At 37.9% G+C, this 20239-nt stretch overlaps 1 protein-coding gene across 5 annotated transcripts in view; it reads left to right on the forward strand.

Annotated features, from left to right (window-relative positions):
- LOC134205688 (PH and SEC7 domain-containing protein) overlaps nucleotides 1-20239 on the forward strand; it is a 338134-nt gene that overhangs the window by 267480 nt on the left and 50415 nt on the right. For 4 of the 5 annotated variants that reach the window (XM_062681206.1, XM_062681209.1, XM_062681207.1 and 1 more), the window contains exon 3: nucleotides 11389-11455. In XM_062681206.1, the coding sequence (XP_062537190.1) occupies nucleotides 11389-11455 (67 nt within the window). Of the gene's footprint in view, nucleotides 1-1630; nucleotides 2167-11388; nucleotides 11456-20239 lie in introns of those variants that run through there. The other variant, XM_062681210.1, reaches the window with a different exon arrangement.

Genomic DNA, 20239 nt, shown 5'->3' on the forward strand with positions numbered 1-20239 from the left:
TAGCTGTTCTTTTTGACAATAATCGCAACATTTGCCATTGTCCATTTTCAATAAAAACTGTATAATTTATGAAAAGACTTTTACGACTTTCCCCAATGTGTTCTATGCGGGTATCTTGAATTCGGTTTCAGAACATCATTGAAACCCATCAGAACTGCTTTGTCGTCCACGAGATGCAAAAACGTGTCGATTCGATCGCACTTCTTGACCCTCCGTCGAGCTCCGCTCTACTACGAAAGGATCTATAAATAAACGATACCCTCGATGAATCACTACGACGCCCTGCACGCTGCCCTGCTTTGGGTCGGGCATTTAAGTGAGTTGCGGCACGCTGCCGGGGCGCCACTCTATACCTTCGTCTCCCCGCTTCCGAGCCAACCATCAACCAAAGAACTCGATGTTGTTTATGTTGGTAGCAATGGAGCAGAACAGGTTTGTTTTGATTTCTCAGGCTCAGGCGTCGTTCAAACCTACACGTGCTTGTCGGTTACCACGACAACACTTGCGTAGCGTACAGTTAGGATCTTTCCTAGTTGTGTTTACGTGTTCGCTTTTTCGAAAATGAAGTGTCCAAAGCACCATTGACCCGACTTACAGTTACCCCCCTGTGACGGAGGCGCTTTTTTTCGAGTTTCTCGTTGCAACTTGAGTTTCGTTTGTATCAGCTGAGCCCATTCGTATGTTGGTATTGGCTTCAGAGCAGGGATGCCAAAATAATGCTAATGATATTATCTATTCCGTGTAAAAGATAAATAAATGAATATATAGAGATAGATAGATATGACAATAAATTGGTAGATGGAATTATAGCTAGCAAGTAAAACAGATGATCGAACAAAAAAGTTATGAACAAAGCATTTTCGTAATTAGTTTACCACCCGGTCAAATGATTGAGACAGCTTTGGCATAAACAATATTTTGGTCATAACTCCGGAACGCAATTCTTCGTTGATTGATATTATTAACATCAAACCCCGCAATGTAGGCAAAGCTTGTTCATTGTTCACATGAGCTATCCTAATTAACGCTTCAGGACTAGCACATTTGTAAAAAGTACAACACCTTAAAAACACGCTTGTCCTTCATAACAGCAGCGCGACTGCGTGAGTGATTCACTATCATGCGCGTCTCGGAAGGTTAAAGACCGCTGAGAAAAGATGGGATTGTATCTGCCAAAATTTCTTCGAAAATACTTATTCGAAAATGTCTTAGAAATTACACTAAGCATGCTTGGACTTTACGATGCTTATTCCAACCCGATTCATCTACCACAAGCTCAGCAAACGTTTAAATTAAACCATCTGCCAGCCATGCCAGCAGAGTAGATTCGGTTCAGTCCGGTACGCAAACGCAACGCAGCCCAGAGCAACAACCAAGTCACGGCCGTGCGAATTTCGAATTTTCTCTCTCACTCACCTGGCTGAGTCTGCCCGTGTGTCTGCGCCGTGTTTTTTCTTCTCCTCAATCGGCGGAATCGAACGCCGCCAGTTGAACGCCGCCCGATACCAACTCTTACTACACAGCAGCAGCAGCAGCAGCAGCAGCTCATAGCTCATGCTCAACCAACCACCTGGTCTGGTCCCTGCGCGCGGCTCTCTTGTTTCGGTGTTGCGTTGGGCTGTTTCAGTTTCAATTTTTCCTCATGCCCAACCACATTGGTACGATATCTAACTTAGCGAGGCGACGACAACGGCGAGACACGTCCACGCTTTCTGTCGAATTCGCGTAGTTTAGCATCGCGTAGTTTTCGATTATGGTGTCACGATTCGTGGGTGCGTTTCCAAAAATGATAAGATTTTTCTGTGAAGAATTCCTCTAGTGGAGGATAGGATTGCCGCCACCGTGCCGCCGCGATCGGGCTTGGTTTATTGGAGGTGCTAACGTGTGCAGCGACTTGTTGCTAGGCGGAGACCTGCGTTCCTAGCGATTGAAGTTCTTGTGCCCATAAATCGAAGTGAAGATTGGGGGAGCATCAACGGGAGTGGTAGCGGGTGGAGTCATGTGCTATAGCATCTAGTGGGGAGTACTTAGATACAGCGAAGTGATTCTTTTTTGGGAAGTGCAGTGAATAATTGAGGGTGTTTTTTATCTTACCGGAACACTGAACACTGATAGAGCTCCATATCAGACAAAATGTTGGACGTGTCATCATTCTGCACACGTATGGTAAGCAATTTGAATTCTATTCTATACTTATTTCATGGACTGTTGGTGAATATAAAGAGGAGCATTAACAGGTAGATTAATCAAGTCAATTAGTATTCTGTTGATACAGACAATTGCTGTTGTAATTGAATAGTTTATGAATGCGGAAATTATCCATGTGATATGATTAAAATTGTATTTTAAAAGCACCACTAATGAAACTATCATATTTATACATTAAGAGTTAGTAGGCCTTATATGTATTCAAAAGTGTTAATATATTTTTTTTTTCTAAATTGAAAGGCATACAGGCCAAATTTCAGTGGTAACGTTGTGCCTTAAAAATGCGACCACTCGTAGTGAACCTTCCTTTCTAGACCTTTCAAATGTGAAAGTGACACATCTGTTACGATCGAAACTTCGTTCCATTATTAATCTTGCAGTCATACAATTACAGCGTCGCGACCAAAATATGACCATCAATTCGCATAACAATGTTAGTTTCGTCAAGCCGTTGAAAACAACATCCAGCGGCTGTGTCGAAACGGCCATCGTTTATCCGCGCATACCCCATTTCCATTATGTTTATGACTTTTGGCTTCTGGTGCCAACATTTTATAATCTGTCAATGTCGTCATCGATCAAATGATGAATCATCATCATCATCATCATCACCATTCGTTAAGTTGAGTGATGTCCTAGCTAGTGTGGTTAGATGTGATGGGATCTAATTTTCGCCACTCTGCCATGCCGGTGGTTCTGTGCATCAGTTGGATGCCGTACGGTGGCTTCCATCAATGTGCTTTCAACTTTTACGTTGTAAGCGTCGCAAAACTGAAAAACGTTTCAATAAAAAAAAAACGTTGGCTGAAATTTGCAAAATGTGCATTAATCTGAAGTTAAAAAATAAACACAAATTTTGGTTAGCTTTGTGAAATGAATTGAGTATTTCAATATAACAATAAAGCTATTCTACAGCAACGATTTAGAATTCAGTTTCTTGTAGTTGCTGTATCGTCAGTATCGAGCAAACATAAAGGTTAACGCTCGAGAAGTATCAACATTTTTTTCCATTTGCATTCGAGCTTTAGTGGATTATGACATCAATGTTGGGAGTACAACTTTATCTTTACTCTAGTTATCAGGATAGTTCATTGCGAGAATTCTGAAAAATGGACAGTTCGACAATTTTAGTCGGACGAGGCGTGAATCGTTGTGGATTTTTTGCTCCTACAATTCATCTGATTTTTTTCAAGTATTTCCCGTGAAAATATGAAAGAATTTCATGTGGAAATATGAAAGAATTCACGTAAAACTACGAAGGAATTTCCCGAGAAGATTAGGAGGAGTTTTCCGATGAAATTCTAACTAAATTCCCGACGTAATCCGAAGGACTTTCCCTAAGAAAACCCAAAGGATTTTCCGAGAAAGTGCAAAGGAATTTCGCGAAGTATTTCGAAGAAATGTTCCGATACAATTTGAAGGTATTTCCCGGGAAAATTCGAAGTCATCTCCCGATGAAATCATTAAAAAAAAATACTGAAGAAATTTATTGAGGATATCGACAGAAATTTCCCCGAGAAACCCGAAGATTTCGAGAAGAAATCTCAAATAATTTCCCGACGTTGTAATGTCCTGAGAAAGTCCTAAAGAATTTTCCGAAAGAATTTTCTCTTGAAATTCGAATCAGTTTCCCGAAGAAATTTGAAGAAATTGGAAGAAATTTCCCGAGGAAATTCGAAGGAATTTTCCGTGGAAATTCAAAGAAATTTCCCGAGGAAATTTGAAGAAATTTCCCGAGGAAATTCGAAGAAATTTCCCGAGGGAATTCGAAGAAATTTTCCGAGGAAATTCGAAGAAATTTTCCATGGAAATTCGAAGGAATTTCCCAAGGAAATTCGAAGAAATTTCCCGAGGAAATTCGAAGGAATTTTCCGTGGAAATTCAAAGGAATTTTCCGTGGAAATTAGAAGAAATTTCCCGAGGAAATTTGAAGAAATTTCCCGAGGAAATTCAAAGAAATTTCCCGAGGAAATTCGAAGAAACTTCCCAAGGAAATTCGAAGAAATTTCCCGAGGGAATTCGAAGAAATTTCCCGAGGAAATTCGAAGGAATTTCCCGTGGAAATTCGAAGGAATTTCCCAAGGAAATTCGAAGAAATTTCCCGAGGAATTTCGAAGGAATTTCCCGAGGAAACTCGAAGGAATTTCCCAAGGAAACTCGAAGGAATTTCCCGAGAAAACACGAAGCAATTTCCCAAAGAAAATCGAAGGAATTTCCCGAGGAAACTCGGAGGAATTTCCCGTGGAAATTCGAAGGAATTTCCCAAGGAAATTCGAAGGCATTTCCCAAGGAAATTCGAAGGAATTTCTCATGAAATTCGAAGGAATTTCCCAAGGAATTGAAATTCGAAGGAATTTCCAAGAAATTCGAAGGAATTTCCAAGGAAATTCGAAGGAATTTCGAGGAAATTCGAAGGAATTTCCTGGAACTCGAAGGAATTTCCTGAGGAAATTCGAAGGAATTTCCTTGAAATCGAAGAATTTCCTTTGGAAATCCGAAGGAATTTCCCTTTGTAAATCCGAAGGAATTTCCCTTTGTAAATCCGAAGGAATTTCCCTTTGGAAATCCGAAGGAATTTCCCTTTGGAAATCCGAAGGAATTTCCCTTTGGAAATCCGAAGGAATTTCCCTTTGGAAATCCGAAGGAATTTCCCTTTGGAAATCCGAAGGAATTTCCCTTTGGAAATCGAAGGAATTTCCTTTGAAATCGAAGGAATTTCCTTTGAAATCCGAAGGAATTTCCTTGAAATCGAAGGAATTTCCTTTGGAAATCGAAGGAATTTCCTTTGAAATCGAAGGAATTTCCTTTGAAATCAAAGGAATTTCCTTTGGAAATACGAAGGAATTTCCTTCGAAATCCGAAGGAATTTCCTTTGAAATCGAAGGAATTTCCCTTTGAAATCGAAGGAATTTCCTTTGAAATCCGAAGGAATTTCCTTTGGAAATCGAAGGAATTTCCTTTGAAATCGAAGAATTTCCTTTGAAATCCGAAGGAATTTCCTTTGAAATCGAAGGAATTTCCCTTTGAAATCGAAAGTTTCCTTTGAAATCGAAAGTTTCCTTTGAAATCGAAGGAATTTCCTTTGGAAATCGAAGGAATTTCCTTTGGAAATCGAAGGAATTTCCTTTGGAAATCGAAGAATTTCCTTTGAAATCGAAGGAATTTCCTTTGGAAATCGAAGAATTTCCCTTTGAAATCGAAGGAATTTCCTTTTGAAATCGAAGGAATTTCCGTGGAAATTCGAAGAAATTTCCCGAGGAAATCCGAAGGAATTTCCCTTTGGAAATCCGAAGGAATTTCCCTTTGGAAATCCGAAGGAATTTCCCTTTGGAAATCCGAAGGAATTTCCCTTTGGAAATCCGAAGGAATTTCCCTTTGGAAATCCGAAGGAATTTCCCTTTGGAAATCCGAAGGAATTTCCCTTTGGAAATCCGAAGGAATTTCCCTTTGGAAATCCGAAGGAATTTCCCTTTGGAAATCCGAAGGAATTTCCCTTTGGAAATCCGAAGGAATTTCCCTTTGGAAATCCGAAGGAATTTCCCGTGGAAATCCGAAGGAAGTTCCCGTGGAAATCCGAAGGAATTTCCCGTGGGAATCCGAAGGAATTTCCCTTTGGAAATCCGAAGGAATTTTCCGTGGAAATCCGAAGGAATTTCCCTTTGGAAATCCGAAGGAATTTTCCGTGGAAATCCGAAGGAATTTTCCGTGGAAATCCGAAGGAATTTTCCGTGGAAATCCGAAGGAATTTTCCGTGGAAATCCGAAGAAATTTCCAAAAGAATTTTCCAATTTCCAAAATCATTCAAATTTCCAATTTCCACCATCTTTCAACTTTCCAGTTTCCAAAATCTTTCAAATTTCCGAAATCTTTCGTATTTCTCGGAAAATTATTTCGAATTTTCACACAAATGTTGCTGAATTTCCACGGGAAACTCTCCAATTCCCTAAATCATTTATATTCCCAATTTCTACAATCTTTCAAATTTACAACTTTCAAAATCTTCCAAATTTCCAATTTACAAAATCTTTCAAATTTCCAATTTCCCAATTCTTTCAAATTTCCAAAAAAAAATTAATTTCCAATTTCCACAATCTTTCATATTTTCAATTTCCAAAATCTTTCAAATTCCCAATTTCCAAAATCTTTCAAATTTCCAATTTCCAAAATCTTTCAAATTTCCAAAATCTTTCAAATTTCCAATTTCCAAAATCTTTCAAATTTCCAAAATCTTCCAAATTTCCAATTTCCAAAATCTTTCAAATTTTCAATTTCCAAAATCTTCCAGATTTCCAATTTACAAAATCTTTCAAATTTCCAATTTCCCAATTCTTTCAAATTTAAAAAAAAATCCAATTTCCACAATCTTCCATATTTTCAATTTCCAAAATCTTTCAAATTTCCAATTTCCAAAAAAAATCAAATTTCCAATTTCCAAAAAAATCAAGTTTCCAATTTAAAAAATCTTTCAAATTTCCAATTTCCAAAATCTTTCAAATTTCCAGTTTTTAAAATTTTTCAAATTTCCAATTTCCACAATCTGTCATATTTTCAATTTCCAAAATCTTTTATATTTCCAATTTCCAAAATCTTTCAAATTTCAAATTTCCAAAATCTTTTAAATTTCCAATTTCCACAATCTTTCATATTTTCAATTTCCAAAATCTTTCAAATTCACAAAATCTTTCAAATTTCCAATTTCCAAAATCTTTCAAATTTCCATTTTCCAAAATCTTACATATTTACAGTTTCCAAAATCTTTCAAATTTCCAATTTCCACAATCTTTCACATTTTCAATTTCCAAAATCTTTCAAATTTCGTTTTTCCAAAATCTTTCTTATTTTCAATTTCCAAAATCTTTCAAATTTACAATTTCCAAAATCTTTCAAATTTCCAAAATCTTTCGAATTTCCAAATTCCACAATCTTTCATATTTTCAATTTCCGAAATCTTTCAAATTTCCAATTTCCAAAATCTTTCAAATTTCCAATTTCCATAATCTTTCAAATTTCCAATTTCCAAAATCTTTCAAATTTCGTATTTCCAAAATCTTTCTTATTTTCAATTTCCAAAATCTTTCAAATTTACAATTTCCAAAATCTTTCAAATTTCCAATTTCCAAAATCTCTCAAATTTCCAATTTCCACAATCTTTCATATTTTCATTTTCCAAAATCTTTCAAATTTCCAAAATCTTTCAAATTTCCAATTTCCATAATCTTTCAAATTTCCAATTTCCAAAATCTTTCAAATTTCGTTTTTCCAAAATCTTTCTTATTTTCAATTTCCAAAATCTTTCAAATTTACAATTTCCAAAATCTTTCAAATTTACAATTTCCAAAATCTCTCAAATTTCCAATTTCCACAATCTTTCATATTTTCATTTTCCAAAATCTTTCAAACTTCCAATTTCCAAAATCTTTCAAATTTCCTATTTCCAAAATCTTTCAAATTTCCAATTTCCCAAATCTTTCAAATTTCCAATTTCAAAAATCTTTCAAATTTCCAAATTCCAAATCTTTCAAATTTCCAATTTCTCAAATCTTTTTTAATTTCCAATTTCAAAAATCTTTCATATTTCTCGGAAAATTATTTCGAATTTTCACACAAATGCTTCTGAATTTCCACGAGAAATTCTGTACAGTTTTCCCAATTCGACGACACACAACTATGTAACATCAATTTCCTACAACAATGTCCCACGAATAGAGGTCGTTGTAAAACATACTTTTTGTGCCGTTTAGTCCCGTCTGTAATCTACACGGAATAAATCGCTTTCCGAAACAGGGAAATAATTTTACAACTCCATTAACGCCATTTGCACCAGGTAGGCACTTGTTAAGTTGTGAGTGGTAGCAAATATGTGGCGAACACTGGCTTCGGCAAACTTAGTCCTAGTTCCAACCCTTTGTGCACCCCGACGACGGCGACGACGATGACGACGACGGTGGGAAAACACGACTCATGAGGAGTGCTCGGTAGTCGATGGAAACTCTGCCTGCCGTTGATGTGTAGTGTGTTGTTTGTAAGTGAAGGCATGCCTACATTATATTGCACTGTTGAGCTTGTCGGTGGCCTTGCTGAATTGCTTGCTGCACAGCCGGATCTCTTCCTCAGCGTCGATAGTTAGGGAATGCGAAATGCATGCACTTCACACAATGTACACACAATACAACGAGATTACGGCGTGGTATCATCTCCATCAGCCACACGCGTCGTTGTAGTACCTACCTGGTACCTGCCAGACCAACACCGCGCGCCTACTACAAGAATGATGTTATTTATCGATTATTGTTTTGTTGGACCTTGCTCTACGGGTTGAGGCGGGGGCCAATGGGAACGAGGCAAGCATTATGATGACGTAATCAAAGATCATATGTTTTGCAACTGCGTGATAAAAAAATACGCGTGATTGATAGGTTGACAGTATGTGTAAATGTCGTTTAATTAGGTAGCAATGCACAAAAAGATTGTACGTTGTCGGTCTAATGAAACTCTATTGAACAGTACCACCGCAATCAGCGGCAAAAGTTTGGCTTAGATTGGAAGCTTCTTTGACATTTTAGCTAATAAGAAACCAACCATTTGTTTTCCTAGCAATGTAAACTGCGATTCATTATATCTTCATATTTTTTATTCTCGTACTTTTAGTGATGTTGATCCGATCTGTTATCATGTGAGCAATCATCCATTCGCCGGACTTTCTATTCTATTATACTGCAAACAAATAATGATTGACATAAACTTATTATCACCGTTTTAATTCTTTTGCTTATTATAAATAATGTCTGTATGTTTTCTGCTTAATATAATCTCTAGTCTTTCAAAGCTTCTGAAAGTCTGTATGAAAAAAAAACGTTTGCCGTTCATATATGTTATATTACCAGCGCAGTGAATCCTCTATTTGTTATATGAGCTTAAAAAGTAAAATTAAAAATATCCGGATTTTAATACTCTCCCTATTTTATCACCCCAAAATTAGGTAGGACTGACAAAACAAAATATTTCTGTATAAACAAACAAATTTCCAAATAATCTGTAGTACCCATAATACTGACCAATTGAATCGCAGATATCAAATTTTCTTTATCATGAGTACTACGAATGGTGTTGAAGAAAACAAAATTCAAACAATTCAGAAATATTAGAAGAAAACAAACAAACAAATGTGCCAAATATTTCTTCGTATTTATTCGAGATAAAAGCGGAATAAAAAACAGATTAATCCATCAAGCGGTCTCACCTTTCTTACTCTTAAGTACATATCACACTAGAATTAGTTGATCGGCTGAGAATAAGAACAACCTTGTCGCTTGTTTTGAGTTTTAAAACTAGTTTCATGGAACTTTCCCCGTATTGGATGGTCTGGTTAATAGGATTTTCTGTTAAATGTAACTTGTAGCGTACAAATTGGTGTTTTGAAAATTAATGTTTGGCATTTTACTCAAACATAAACATGCAGATATTAACTCAACTCGTCGAGATGAGTCGAACTATTATTACAACATTTTCGAAGTGAACATACAGCCTTTCGGTGCGCTTGAGCGTATGAGAATGACAAAAACAAATATATTCAGTCATTCGCTTTATTAGCGAGTACTTGCTGATGCTGTTGGTCTACCGCGGTATGAGTGCAAAGTCTCTGACTGTCCGTGAACTACGAGTATCGAAAAAATAAACACACGGTTTATGGGGGCCATATGGGCTGACTAACGAAAATAATTGACTCTATTAATTATACCTACAGCGTTGGAGGCTGGTCTTACATTGAACAACCCACAATATTACATTTTTAACATACAACCCTGTATTACACAATTTGAAAGAAATATATGATTGGTTTGTTACCAATTTCCTTATAATTTATAATTGGAAGTTTTTTTTTTTAATTTATGGAGAGTTGTAATATGATTATAAAAATGGTAAATTCTTCAATTTTTCTATAAATTTGATAAAATATGATTTAATATTTTATATATAAAAAAATATTATTTGGATTGTCTAACAGCATCGTTGCATCGTATTGCCTCTATTTCTCTTATTGTTTTTTTTTTATCATTTAGCTTACGGTTGACTCAAAATGAAACCGGTAAAATGTGGCTTTTGGTGCACCTTACCAGATAATTCAACATCGGTTATTTGAAAGGTGTCATCCTTAGCTTACGTGCATCTATGTCTTTCTCTTCTATGGCTCTGCATTCCAACTGGAATTAGGGCTGCTTTTCAACTTAGTATTCTATCAGCATTTCCTCAGTTGTTAATTGAAAGCTTTTCTTTGCATGAGTAAGTATCTTGTGTGGCAAGTACAATGGATACACTAGACTCAGGAAGTCGAGAATGTTTCCACCCGAAAACATCCTTGACCGGAACGAGGATCGAGTTTGCCATCTCTGGATTGACAATCCGTTGACAAAATTTTCTTAGAATTGCTGTAGAGCACTAAGACAAATGCTGTCGATACTGAAACCAATTGTGCAAATATTTGAAAGCCTCCTGTGGATGAATACGGCTTCTACTACATGATGGGTTTTTGTACGCGCAATTCAGCCCCTGAATGATTGATTTTCATTCTGCCAACACCCCCGCAATGCAGGAATAATCTTCCCATTTAATCGCCAATCAATCAACGCGATGATGTCGACGGCGGATGATGATTCGATTCGTTATAAAGAAGGTGGTTCCGTGCATACTGTGCATGGCTGTTCGTCGAAGGGCTTGCTGTGTTATGATGTCTCGACTCGACACACCTTCAGCGCAAATCCTGTCGGATAACAGTGCGATTGTGTGTCTTTCTCTATCTTATTTGGATAATGAATAATGTAGTTATTCACGTACCGCTTAGGGTAAAAACCAAAGCTATTCTCAAATAAATGTGTCACAGGGAATCAGCATCATTAGCTCAGGGAATAATTTCAATACTTTTAATGCACAATGCTCACGTAGGAATGGTAGCCTCATTGGAATTCGTGATTGTCTATTTTCATTGTCATCTGGAACGCGTATAAAATTCCAATTCCAATGTGACGGTTATTAAAGAGAAGTACGGAAGTGTGTTCACTTTAAATCTAGCTCGAAAAATGAAACATGCCTCGCTTTATTATTTCCGTAAGCGAACTCAATTCAGTTATAGTTTGTTTTTCTCACTTTCGTTTTTTCTTTCTTTCGCATCTGTTCTCTTTCCAGGTTGAAGCTGGTGATGTAATCGTGAAAGTTAATGGGACCGATGTCCATGGATTTACCACCAAAGACGGTAAGCAAGCGTTTGTGATGATCTTTTTTATTAGTTAAAAATTTGCTATTTTGTGTTGCTGATGTTTTTGTTGATTTCAAACCCATTGAAACTTGCATTACTATTACATTACTATTAAGTGAAAATTCTAGTAGGACTTAATCAGGGCCCAAAAATAGGTCCCACGCGACAGGAATATTACCAAAAAATTCTCTCATTAATCTTTCCTTGATTGCTGCTGAAAAAACATCAGATTTTTCTCAAATTACTTTAATAAAACAGTGGAATACCCCTAAAAAACGCACAGTCTTGACCGTTGCCAACTGCTGTGACCCTACTGAGGGGGTAGATGGAAGTGAATTCTATTTTTTAGATTCATCAATATTTACTTCAATATTGTTGGTCTCACGGTTCGTTTCCTTGAAAATTACGAATTTTTCAATATTTGAATTTGGAACATTTTGCTTTGCCCGAAACTTTATTGTACCAAATACACGACCGCAAATTGAACGTAGAATAATGTAGAGTGCAATAGTGGACGCAAAATTCAATCATCAACATATTGTGTTTGTTCGTTCTGGATCGCTAACAGACGGAATTTAGGCAATTTACTGTAAAATTGAAATTTCAACACTGAATGGCGAAATTGAATTGATCAATAGTTAAATGCATTGAATCAATTGTTTATAATACGTTATACGAAATTTTAAAGAGTTTGTTGTAAACGGCTGAGTTATTGGCCTGACTTGTTTTCGTGACGGTCCAAAATTTGAAACTTTGGAATGACCCATCTTATCTTACCGAAGGACGTAATTCTACGTCAAAAATACAGTGAACTCTCCCTTACTCGATATTGAAGGACCTTCTTTATTAAGTGAAGTGAGGAGTAAGATGTTCGAAATTAATAGTGAAAAGCGAGAATTAAGAAGTGACAATTGACATGTTCGGAATCAGCACTTCTCGGTTCTCATTTTTTACCTATCACTTCTAACACTTCGCAGTTCTTACCTACTTCACAAATGTTTCATTTATATTTTCTTAAGTAAAGCAGGAAGGAGAATGAGGAGTGATGAGATAGAGGTGTGCGCCGGTCCGACATTCGTCGGCGGCGGTCGGAATTTTGGTCGGCGGCGGCAGCGTGAATCGGCGTGTCGATTTTTTTTTTACGTTTTTCCAAAATTTTCTTTTGTGTTTTTTGGGATATTTTCAAAACAAAGACTCTTTTGGAATTCGCATGGAAAATCTAATGAACTACTCCAGAAAAATCTATAAGTTTTTCTAAAATTTGGGAACTACTTTGAAGTTTCGAGAAATCTTTGGAATTACCGAGAGAAGCTCTTTGGAATTCCCAAAAAAAATGTTTGGAATTTCGGCAGAAAATTCGTCGCAGTTTACATTACAAACTTCAGAATTTTCACACAAAAATTTTATTAACTTCTACAGGAAAAACTTCGGAAATTTACGAAAAGTTCCTGCTGAGTATTCTTCGAAATTTGCACAGACAATTCTTGATAATTGTAGGAGAGTGCGGCTTGTAGAATGGATGTTTCCCCGTTGGTTTGCTCAGTATAGAATAATAAAGACGGCTAGTTTGGCATGGCTAACAATAAAACAGTAAATTCTTAAGAATTTCCACGGGAGAGTCTAAGGAGTTTTTAAGAAAAAAATCTCTTTAGGAGAAATTCTCCGTAAGTTTAACGGAAACTTCTTTAGAATTTCCGCAGAAGATTGTTCAAAATGTTTCAATGAAATTATTATTGGATTTCTACGGGAAATTGTTTGTACAGTAGACGTTGGATAACTGGAAATCATTTAACTGCTTTTAACTGCATTTCTATAGTTACATAAGTTTTGCAGTTATCGGACCGCTGAGCTTCAAAATGAGAGATCGAAGTATGTCTTGGCAGTCAACGGATGTGTTTTCGTCCCCAGAAAAAAATTCTCCCGTCAAAAAAAAGTTTCTCCCGCACCTATTAAAGCTCTCATGCCATTGATTAAATCTTCATTCGTTTTTGCTGAAGAAGAAGAACCTGAAGCATCCAGAAGTCGTTGCAGTTGATCGAAATCCAGGGAGAGGATTTCGTGCGATCCTGTCTGATCAGGATGCCGTTTCCGCGGCATGCCTACGCCAAGGAATTTGTGATTACTATGGAATGGAGCATTTCAAGCTTAGCAGTTTTGGATGAGAGATTTGTCGGTGGTTTGATGTTTCAACAATAAATCCATTAATCAAACTAACAAAACCATCAAAACAATATGAGTTGGAACAAGGAGGGAGAATTCGCCAAATTTTTATGCATGGAGACACGTTTGACCTATCAAAATTCTGCTTTGGTATCGATGAACTGGTGAATGACCATGAGAAAGTTATTTCGTATGGCGGAATTTCACCAAGGAGTAAACTAAAAATGCTAGACTCAAGATGAAAAAGAACGTACTGGATTTTTTGCTAGGATGGATCAAACAAAACTGTGGCAGCGATAGCGACAACCTCGAAATTGACAGCTACTGGAACTTTCTCAACTACGAACATCACGAGAATCTCCAAATCAGCCAAGTTGGGAATTGCGGCCTCTACTGATGTTGTCGTCTTGGATATCCTGGTGTGCCCCTTTCCAGACTGGATCTATTTTGATAGTGGATAAACTCAACTGGTGAGCACGTTCCAATTCTTTCCTATCTTTTTTGAATTGCTTTATAAATTTAAAAACTTGAAAATGGAACACTAAATACGTACAAGGCATCGTTTGCTGCTATTGCCGCGGATATTATGGGAGTCCCAGGTACCCGTTTCACGCTTTAGTTAGCAACGGTGACTCTTCTCGACCTTCTATTCCCTGAGTAGTTAGTACGAATAAGGGCGTCCTTGTGAAGTTTTGCTGTACCTATTATGAACGACTAGTACATCCCATTCCCTGCACTATCTGATGAAACCTTTCTTGCTTCAGAAGTGAATCCTTTCTGTAGTACTAGTCTTCGTAACAAAAAGGGCACCATTATGGAGCATGAGATATGATCAAATTATTCGTAGTACTACTTGATCAACACCCCCAGATGGGTGAGGGATAGAGGATGACGCACACACACACACACACACATCAGACCGCTGAGCTTCAAAACGATGTCAAAGTCAATGATAAAGCTGTGTCCATTTAGAATCCGGAATCATTTATTGTATTGCAGCGGCACGGAAAGTGACCGCTGCAAGAATTCTGTTACAGCGGTTTGTCTACCTAGGCGCCCACTTGCTGTGGTATAAATTTCACGAAGTTTCGTGCAGCGTGTCAAAAATTATTTCAGATGGAAGCCGAAAGGAGAGAAAAAAGTCTGCACACCCACGTTGATAATCCTGTCATCGACGATAGAACCTACGTCAAAATGGATTTCGGACAGCTTCCTAGCCAAAAATTCTACATGGTGACGGTACGAGGAGTAGTTCCTGCGAAGTTTAAGTTTGCTTTTTGGACAAACTTGCGAAAAAAACGGATGATTGTGGCAAGGGATATGCAACTGTGGGGCAAAGACCTAAGTGTTTGTGACGAATAAGACGATAGACTCGAAGCTGTACAAGGAGAAATGTCTCAAAAACCGCGGTCGACCTTCCATAAAGCCCATAAAGGTCCCGTGAAGTTTTGGCCAGATTTGACGAGTTGCCACTACAGCCGGGAAGGCATCCAGTGGTACCGCGATAATAACGAAGATTTCATCGATAAAAACATAAATCCACGCAACTGCCCACAGCTCCGGCCCATCGAGATATTTTGGGCAGTAATGAAGAGGAAGCTTAAGAAAAGTGGAAAAAGTGGAAAAACAGCTCGGGACGCGACTCAGATGACCAAAATATTTAAAAATGGCCCAAGGAAGTTGACTCCGGGGGTGTGCAACTTTTGATGAGAGGAATAAAGAAGAAGGTGCGAATTTTCACTAGAAACAAGAAGAAATTATTTGTACCAATAACTTTTCCTTAAAGTACAGTAAATTACCCTTGTTTTGATGTATTAACCTTATTTGTGCGTCAATCCGTTACCGAGATACAGATGATTTTATTATTCCGGATTCTAAATGGACATAGCTTTAGCTGCATAGTGCTGAACAATCAGGTGCTCTTATATTCTGACGTCGTCTGATAATTGTTAGACGTCTAGAATGCGTCGCAGTTATCGAACGCCATTTTATAACTGAAACGAAAACATGTTGCAGTTATGGAACGACTAGTATATTGTCCATAAGAAATTCTTGGGAAATTCCAAGAATGTGAACTGGTCATTTAGCCGAAAAAGTCGTTTTTATCAGCCCAAAAATGCCGTTTGGCCGAAATCGTCGTCCTGCTTTTTAAGTCGATACTGGCCTTTAAACCAAAAGCCATCTAACCGAATCCCATTAAGCAGAATTGAACGTTTATCCGAAACTGTTATCAGGGCAATTTGACCAAAAAAGTAGTTTGACCAAAAACGTCATACAACCGAAATGGACATTCAGCCGAACTGGTTATCATGAAGTGAAAGACGATATAACTTCACTTGGTATTAATTATATTTAACTTAAGGCAATACAATGTGACCTTCTATGATCGTGGCTAGATAGAGACTCACCGTTCTCGCTAGATCGTAAGATGAATGATCGCTTTATCTTCGTATTATTTCGTGTATTATCGTGTGTGGATTACATTGCGGAACGTTTTAGCAAAAATGTATTTTGGTTTATAACTATACAACATCCTCCGGAACTTAAATGTTTCCTACCTAGTTATTTGAAACCTATCTGGAGGCTTTCTGTTCCTCCCAGATCTTCTTAAGCATGGTTCCTGACCAATCACCGGTAGCTCTTGATAATGTGTTGAAAATCTGTTTTCGTGATGGTAATGACCTACGGTAGGAGCCAATAAGGTTGTTGGATGCAATTGATCATCGAGTTTTGAAAGTCGGAGCTGATTGACGTGAACTAACTTAACACTATTGTTTAAATTTATGAGGTATGTTAACTTGCTAACTTGTTTCAAAATTCTAACTGGTATCCACCTAACATGGTCTTTAAAATGGTTCCTATACAATGCCTTCTGACCACACGAAAAACAATTGTACTTTTTACGATCTTCCGGTTTTTGTCTCACAAATTTGGGTTTATCTTCTTTCTTACAGTTACCAATTGTCCTCCCGGGATTTAACTTCTGTTCGCCTGTAAATTTAGATTTTTTGTTGTTTAGCAGACCTATTAGCGTTTTTTGTTTATAGGTGAAAATTAAGTCAGAGGGAGTTGCTTTTGTCGCCATACTAGGCGTGTTTCGATACGCGAACAAAAATCGATGTAATACCCCCATAATGTTGGTCTGATTTACATTAGAATCAAGGAATATTTTTTTAAAGCTGTTTTTACAGTTTGAACACCGCGCTCGGCTAACCCATTGCTTTGTGGGTGATATATTGGAGTTTTGGTAACCTTGATGCCTAGAGCCGTTAATTCTTTTTCGAACTCAAAAGAGTTGAAAGGCGGTCCGTTATCGGAAACAATTTCACCAAAAAGGCCAAAATATGACATAAACTCGTTTAAAACATCTAAAACACGACGGGTATCTGACTTATTCAAACATTTAACATCTATAAACTTCGAAAAAGCATCAACTATGATTAAAAATGTTTGAGAGTTAAAATGAAACAAATCTAAATGCACTCTTTCGAACGGGTAACTGCAGGTAGGCCAATTAGATACAACAGTTTCTCGGGAAACTTTTTGAGTTTTCTGACATGCGGTACATCTCCCAACAAAATTTTCAACGTCTAAGTCAAAATGAGGCCACCATAAAACAGATCTGCCTAATTGCTTCATACGGACAATCCCTATGTGGTTCTGATGCAATAAAACTAAAATTTCTTCGCGACATTTACTAGGAATTACAATCCGATCCCTATAAAAAAGGCAATTGTCTTCTGTTGACAGTGAGTTTCTCAATCGGAAATATGGTAAAAAAGAAACGTGGCATGTTTTAACCGTCCATTGGCTAGGCCAACCGCTTTTTACAAAAGCGTAAACTTGTGATAAAACTGGGTCTTCTTGAATAAATGAACCTAATTTCATTTGATCTATAGGGAATTTGTCATACACCGTAAAAACGCTACAAGCAGCCTCGACTTCATTTGCTGACTTTAAAGGAAGTCGGGACAGTGCATCTGCGTTGCACATTTTATAGGAGGGTCTATATGCAAAGTCATAGTCGTAGACTGAAAGTGTTACGGCCCATCGTTGTAAACGAGAAGCAGACACACTTGATGTTCCCTTTTCGGGGTGGAAAATCTCACGAAGTGACATATTGTCTGATACTATGAGATTTTTTTTTCCATATATATATTTATGGAAACGTTTTACAGCGAAAATCACAGCTAAGGCCTCTATGTATACCTGAGAGTAGTTTTTCTCGGCGGCCGACAAGGTTGTTGATGCAAATAAGACGGGCTTTTCTATACCATTCACGATATGACTTAAAACCGCTCCCAGTCCATACGGACTGGCGTCAGCGGCAACAATAATAGGTTTGTCTGGGTCGTACAGTTCTAAAATATCATTTTCTAAAATGAGACATTTACTGTTTTGAAAACACTTTTCATGACTACTGGTCCACTTATATTGGGTATTTTTGTGTAACAAACCGTATAAATCCCTTAAATGAGACGACAAATTTGGAATGAAACGCGAATAATAATTTAAAAGTCCTAAGTAGCTTTGAAGCTCAGTTACGTTATTTGGAGCAGGAGCGTTGACTATGGCTTCAATCTTTTCTTCTGTAGGCCGAATACCGTCTCCTGAGATTATATGACCTAAGTATTCCACCGACGACTCAAAAAATTTGCACTTGGAAAAATTTATTTTGACATTATGCTCATTTAATCTTGTCATGACCAATTCGAAAATCTTCCTACACTCGCGTTCATCAATGCCACCGATAATTATATCGTCAATGAATGACTTGACTTTCTGAATTCCCTGCAAAATTTGATCAATTATCGACTGGAAGAGACTTGGAGCACTTTTAAGCCCAAAAGGTAACCGGTTGTACCGATATAAACCCTTTAATGTATTTACCGTTAAATATTCTTTTGATCCTTCTGTGACCTTGAGCTGAAGATACGCTCCAGACAAATCTAATACACAAAAACACGTTGAGCCAGCCAGACTTGCAAAAAGATCATCCACCCGTGGCAATGGATAATGCTCCGTATAAACGTAGCGATTTATAGTGACTTTACAGTCTAAACAAAGACGTATTTGATTGTTTGATTTAGGAACTACTACCAACGGCGATGCCCAACTACTGTGCTTCACTGGTTCCAAAACGTTCGTTTCGACTAATCGATTCAATTCTTTTGATACAGCCTCACGAAGGCGAAATGGTACCTGATATGGACAATGGAATATGGGCTTGGCATCAGGTTTCATCAAAACCTCCACAGTGAAACACTCAATGCAATCGTTTGTATCGGAGATAACTTTAGGATAGCGTTCTTTAATCATGTTGAAAATAGACAACGTTTTCGAATCGTTAACGTACTTGATGCTTGGTGTAAAAGCAAATCTCCACTCTGGAATTAAAACATCGAGCCATGCCCTTCCTAGTAAGGGTCTTACTTCAAAATTTGCTTCCGTCCTTATGACGATTAGCTCTAGGGTATGATTCGTACTACCGGGTGCAAGACTCACTATGACTTTAATTTTTCCTAAAACTTCGCATTTTTTCCCGGAAAACTGATAAAAACTATTCGCTACGGGGGACAACTGATAGTGTAAAAAATCAGACAAATACCTTTCATAGCTAATAATTGACGTGCAGGCTCCACAGTCGACTTCGAATTGCTGTTCTTTGTCTTCGACTTGCAAGGACATCATCAGAGGTGGATTTACTCCACTAGGCAGCTGACTCTTCACGGTATTGATGATGTCATCTTCACAATTCAGGCCGTTATCGTCAGTTGATCGGATCATGTTGACGAAGTACTTTGCTCCTAATTGCAGCTCCTTGACCCCAGCTTCGACGTCTTCTTCCGTGACTTGATGTATCGACTGATTCTTCTGTTGCTGCGGAGCGCTTCTAGATGGACGAGATCGGCAGCAACGAGACGTATGGCCAATCTTTCTGCACGAAAAACATTCCCACTCCTTCGCCGGACATGTGCTGGGATTATGGTTGCGCCCACATCGGTAGCATCGCTGCCTTGCATCTTGTTTGGTCTGCCCCTTCTTCTCCTTCCTGCGACTTCTGATGTAATGTATAGACCCTGGTGCCATCTCCTGGGTTTCGTGCTCCACCAGCTCGAAGTTTGATGCTATCTCAATTGCAGTAGTAAAGGTGAGATTGCGTTCCGTGAGAAGCTTCGATCGCAGACTATTGTTCACTATGCCGGCAACAAACCTGTCGCACAGTGCTTCCTCTTTGAAATCTCCAAATTGACAATTCTCGGCCAGAGTTTTCAGCGTAACTACAAAATCGGCCACCGATTGACCCGATTCCTGGACACATTTGTTGAAACGGTAACGCTCAGCAATCTTGTTGATTTTAAACCCGTAATGCTCTTTCAATACTTTTACGAGTTCGGCATACGTCTTCTCATTGACCTTGGCTGGAGCAACCAAGGACTTTAACTTTTTATAGCAATCATTTCCGATTGCAGACACTAGACATGACACTTTCCTATTATCGGTGATGTTATTCAGGACACAAAAGTGGTTGAGTCTTTCCTCATACAGCGAAAAATCCTCACCAGGTACGAAGACTTCTATTTGACCAATCATGCCGACTTGCTGAGATGAGTGTTGGGC

The sequence above is a fragment of the Armigeres subalbatus genome, chromosome 1, assembly GCF_024139115.2.
Source record: "Armigeres subalbatus isolate Guangzhou_Male chromosome 1, GZ_Asu_2, whole genome shotgun sequence".
Classification (NCBI taxonomy): Eukaryota; Metazoa; Arthropoda; class Insecta; order Diptera; family Culicidae; genus Armigeres; species Armigeres subalbatus.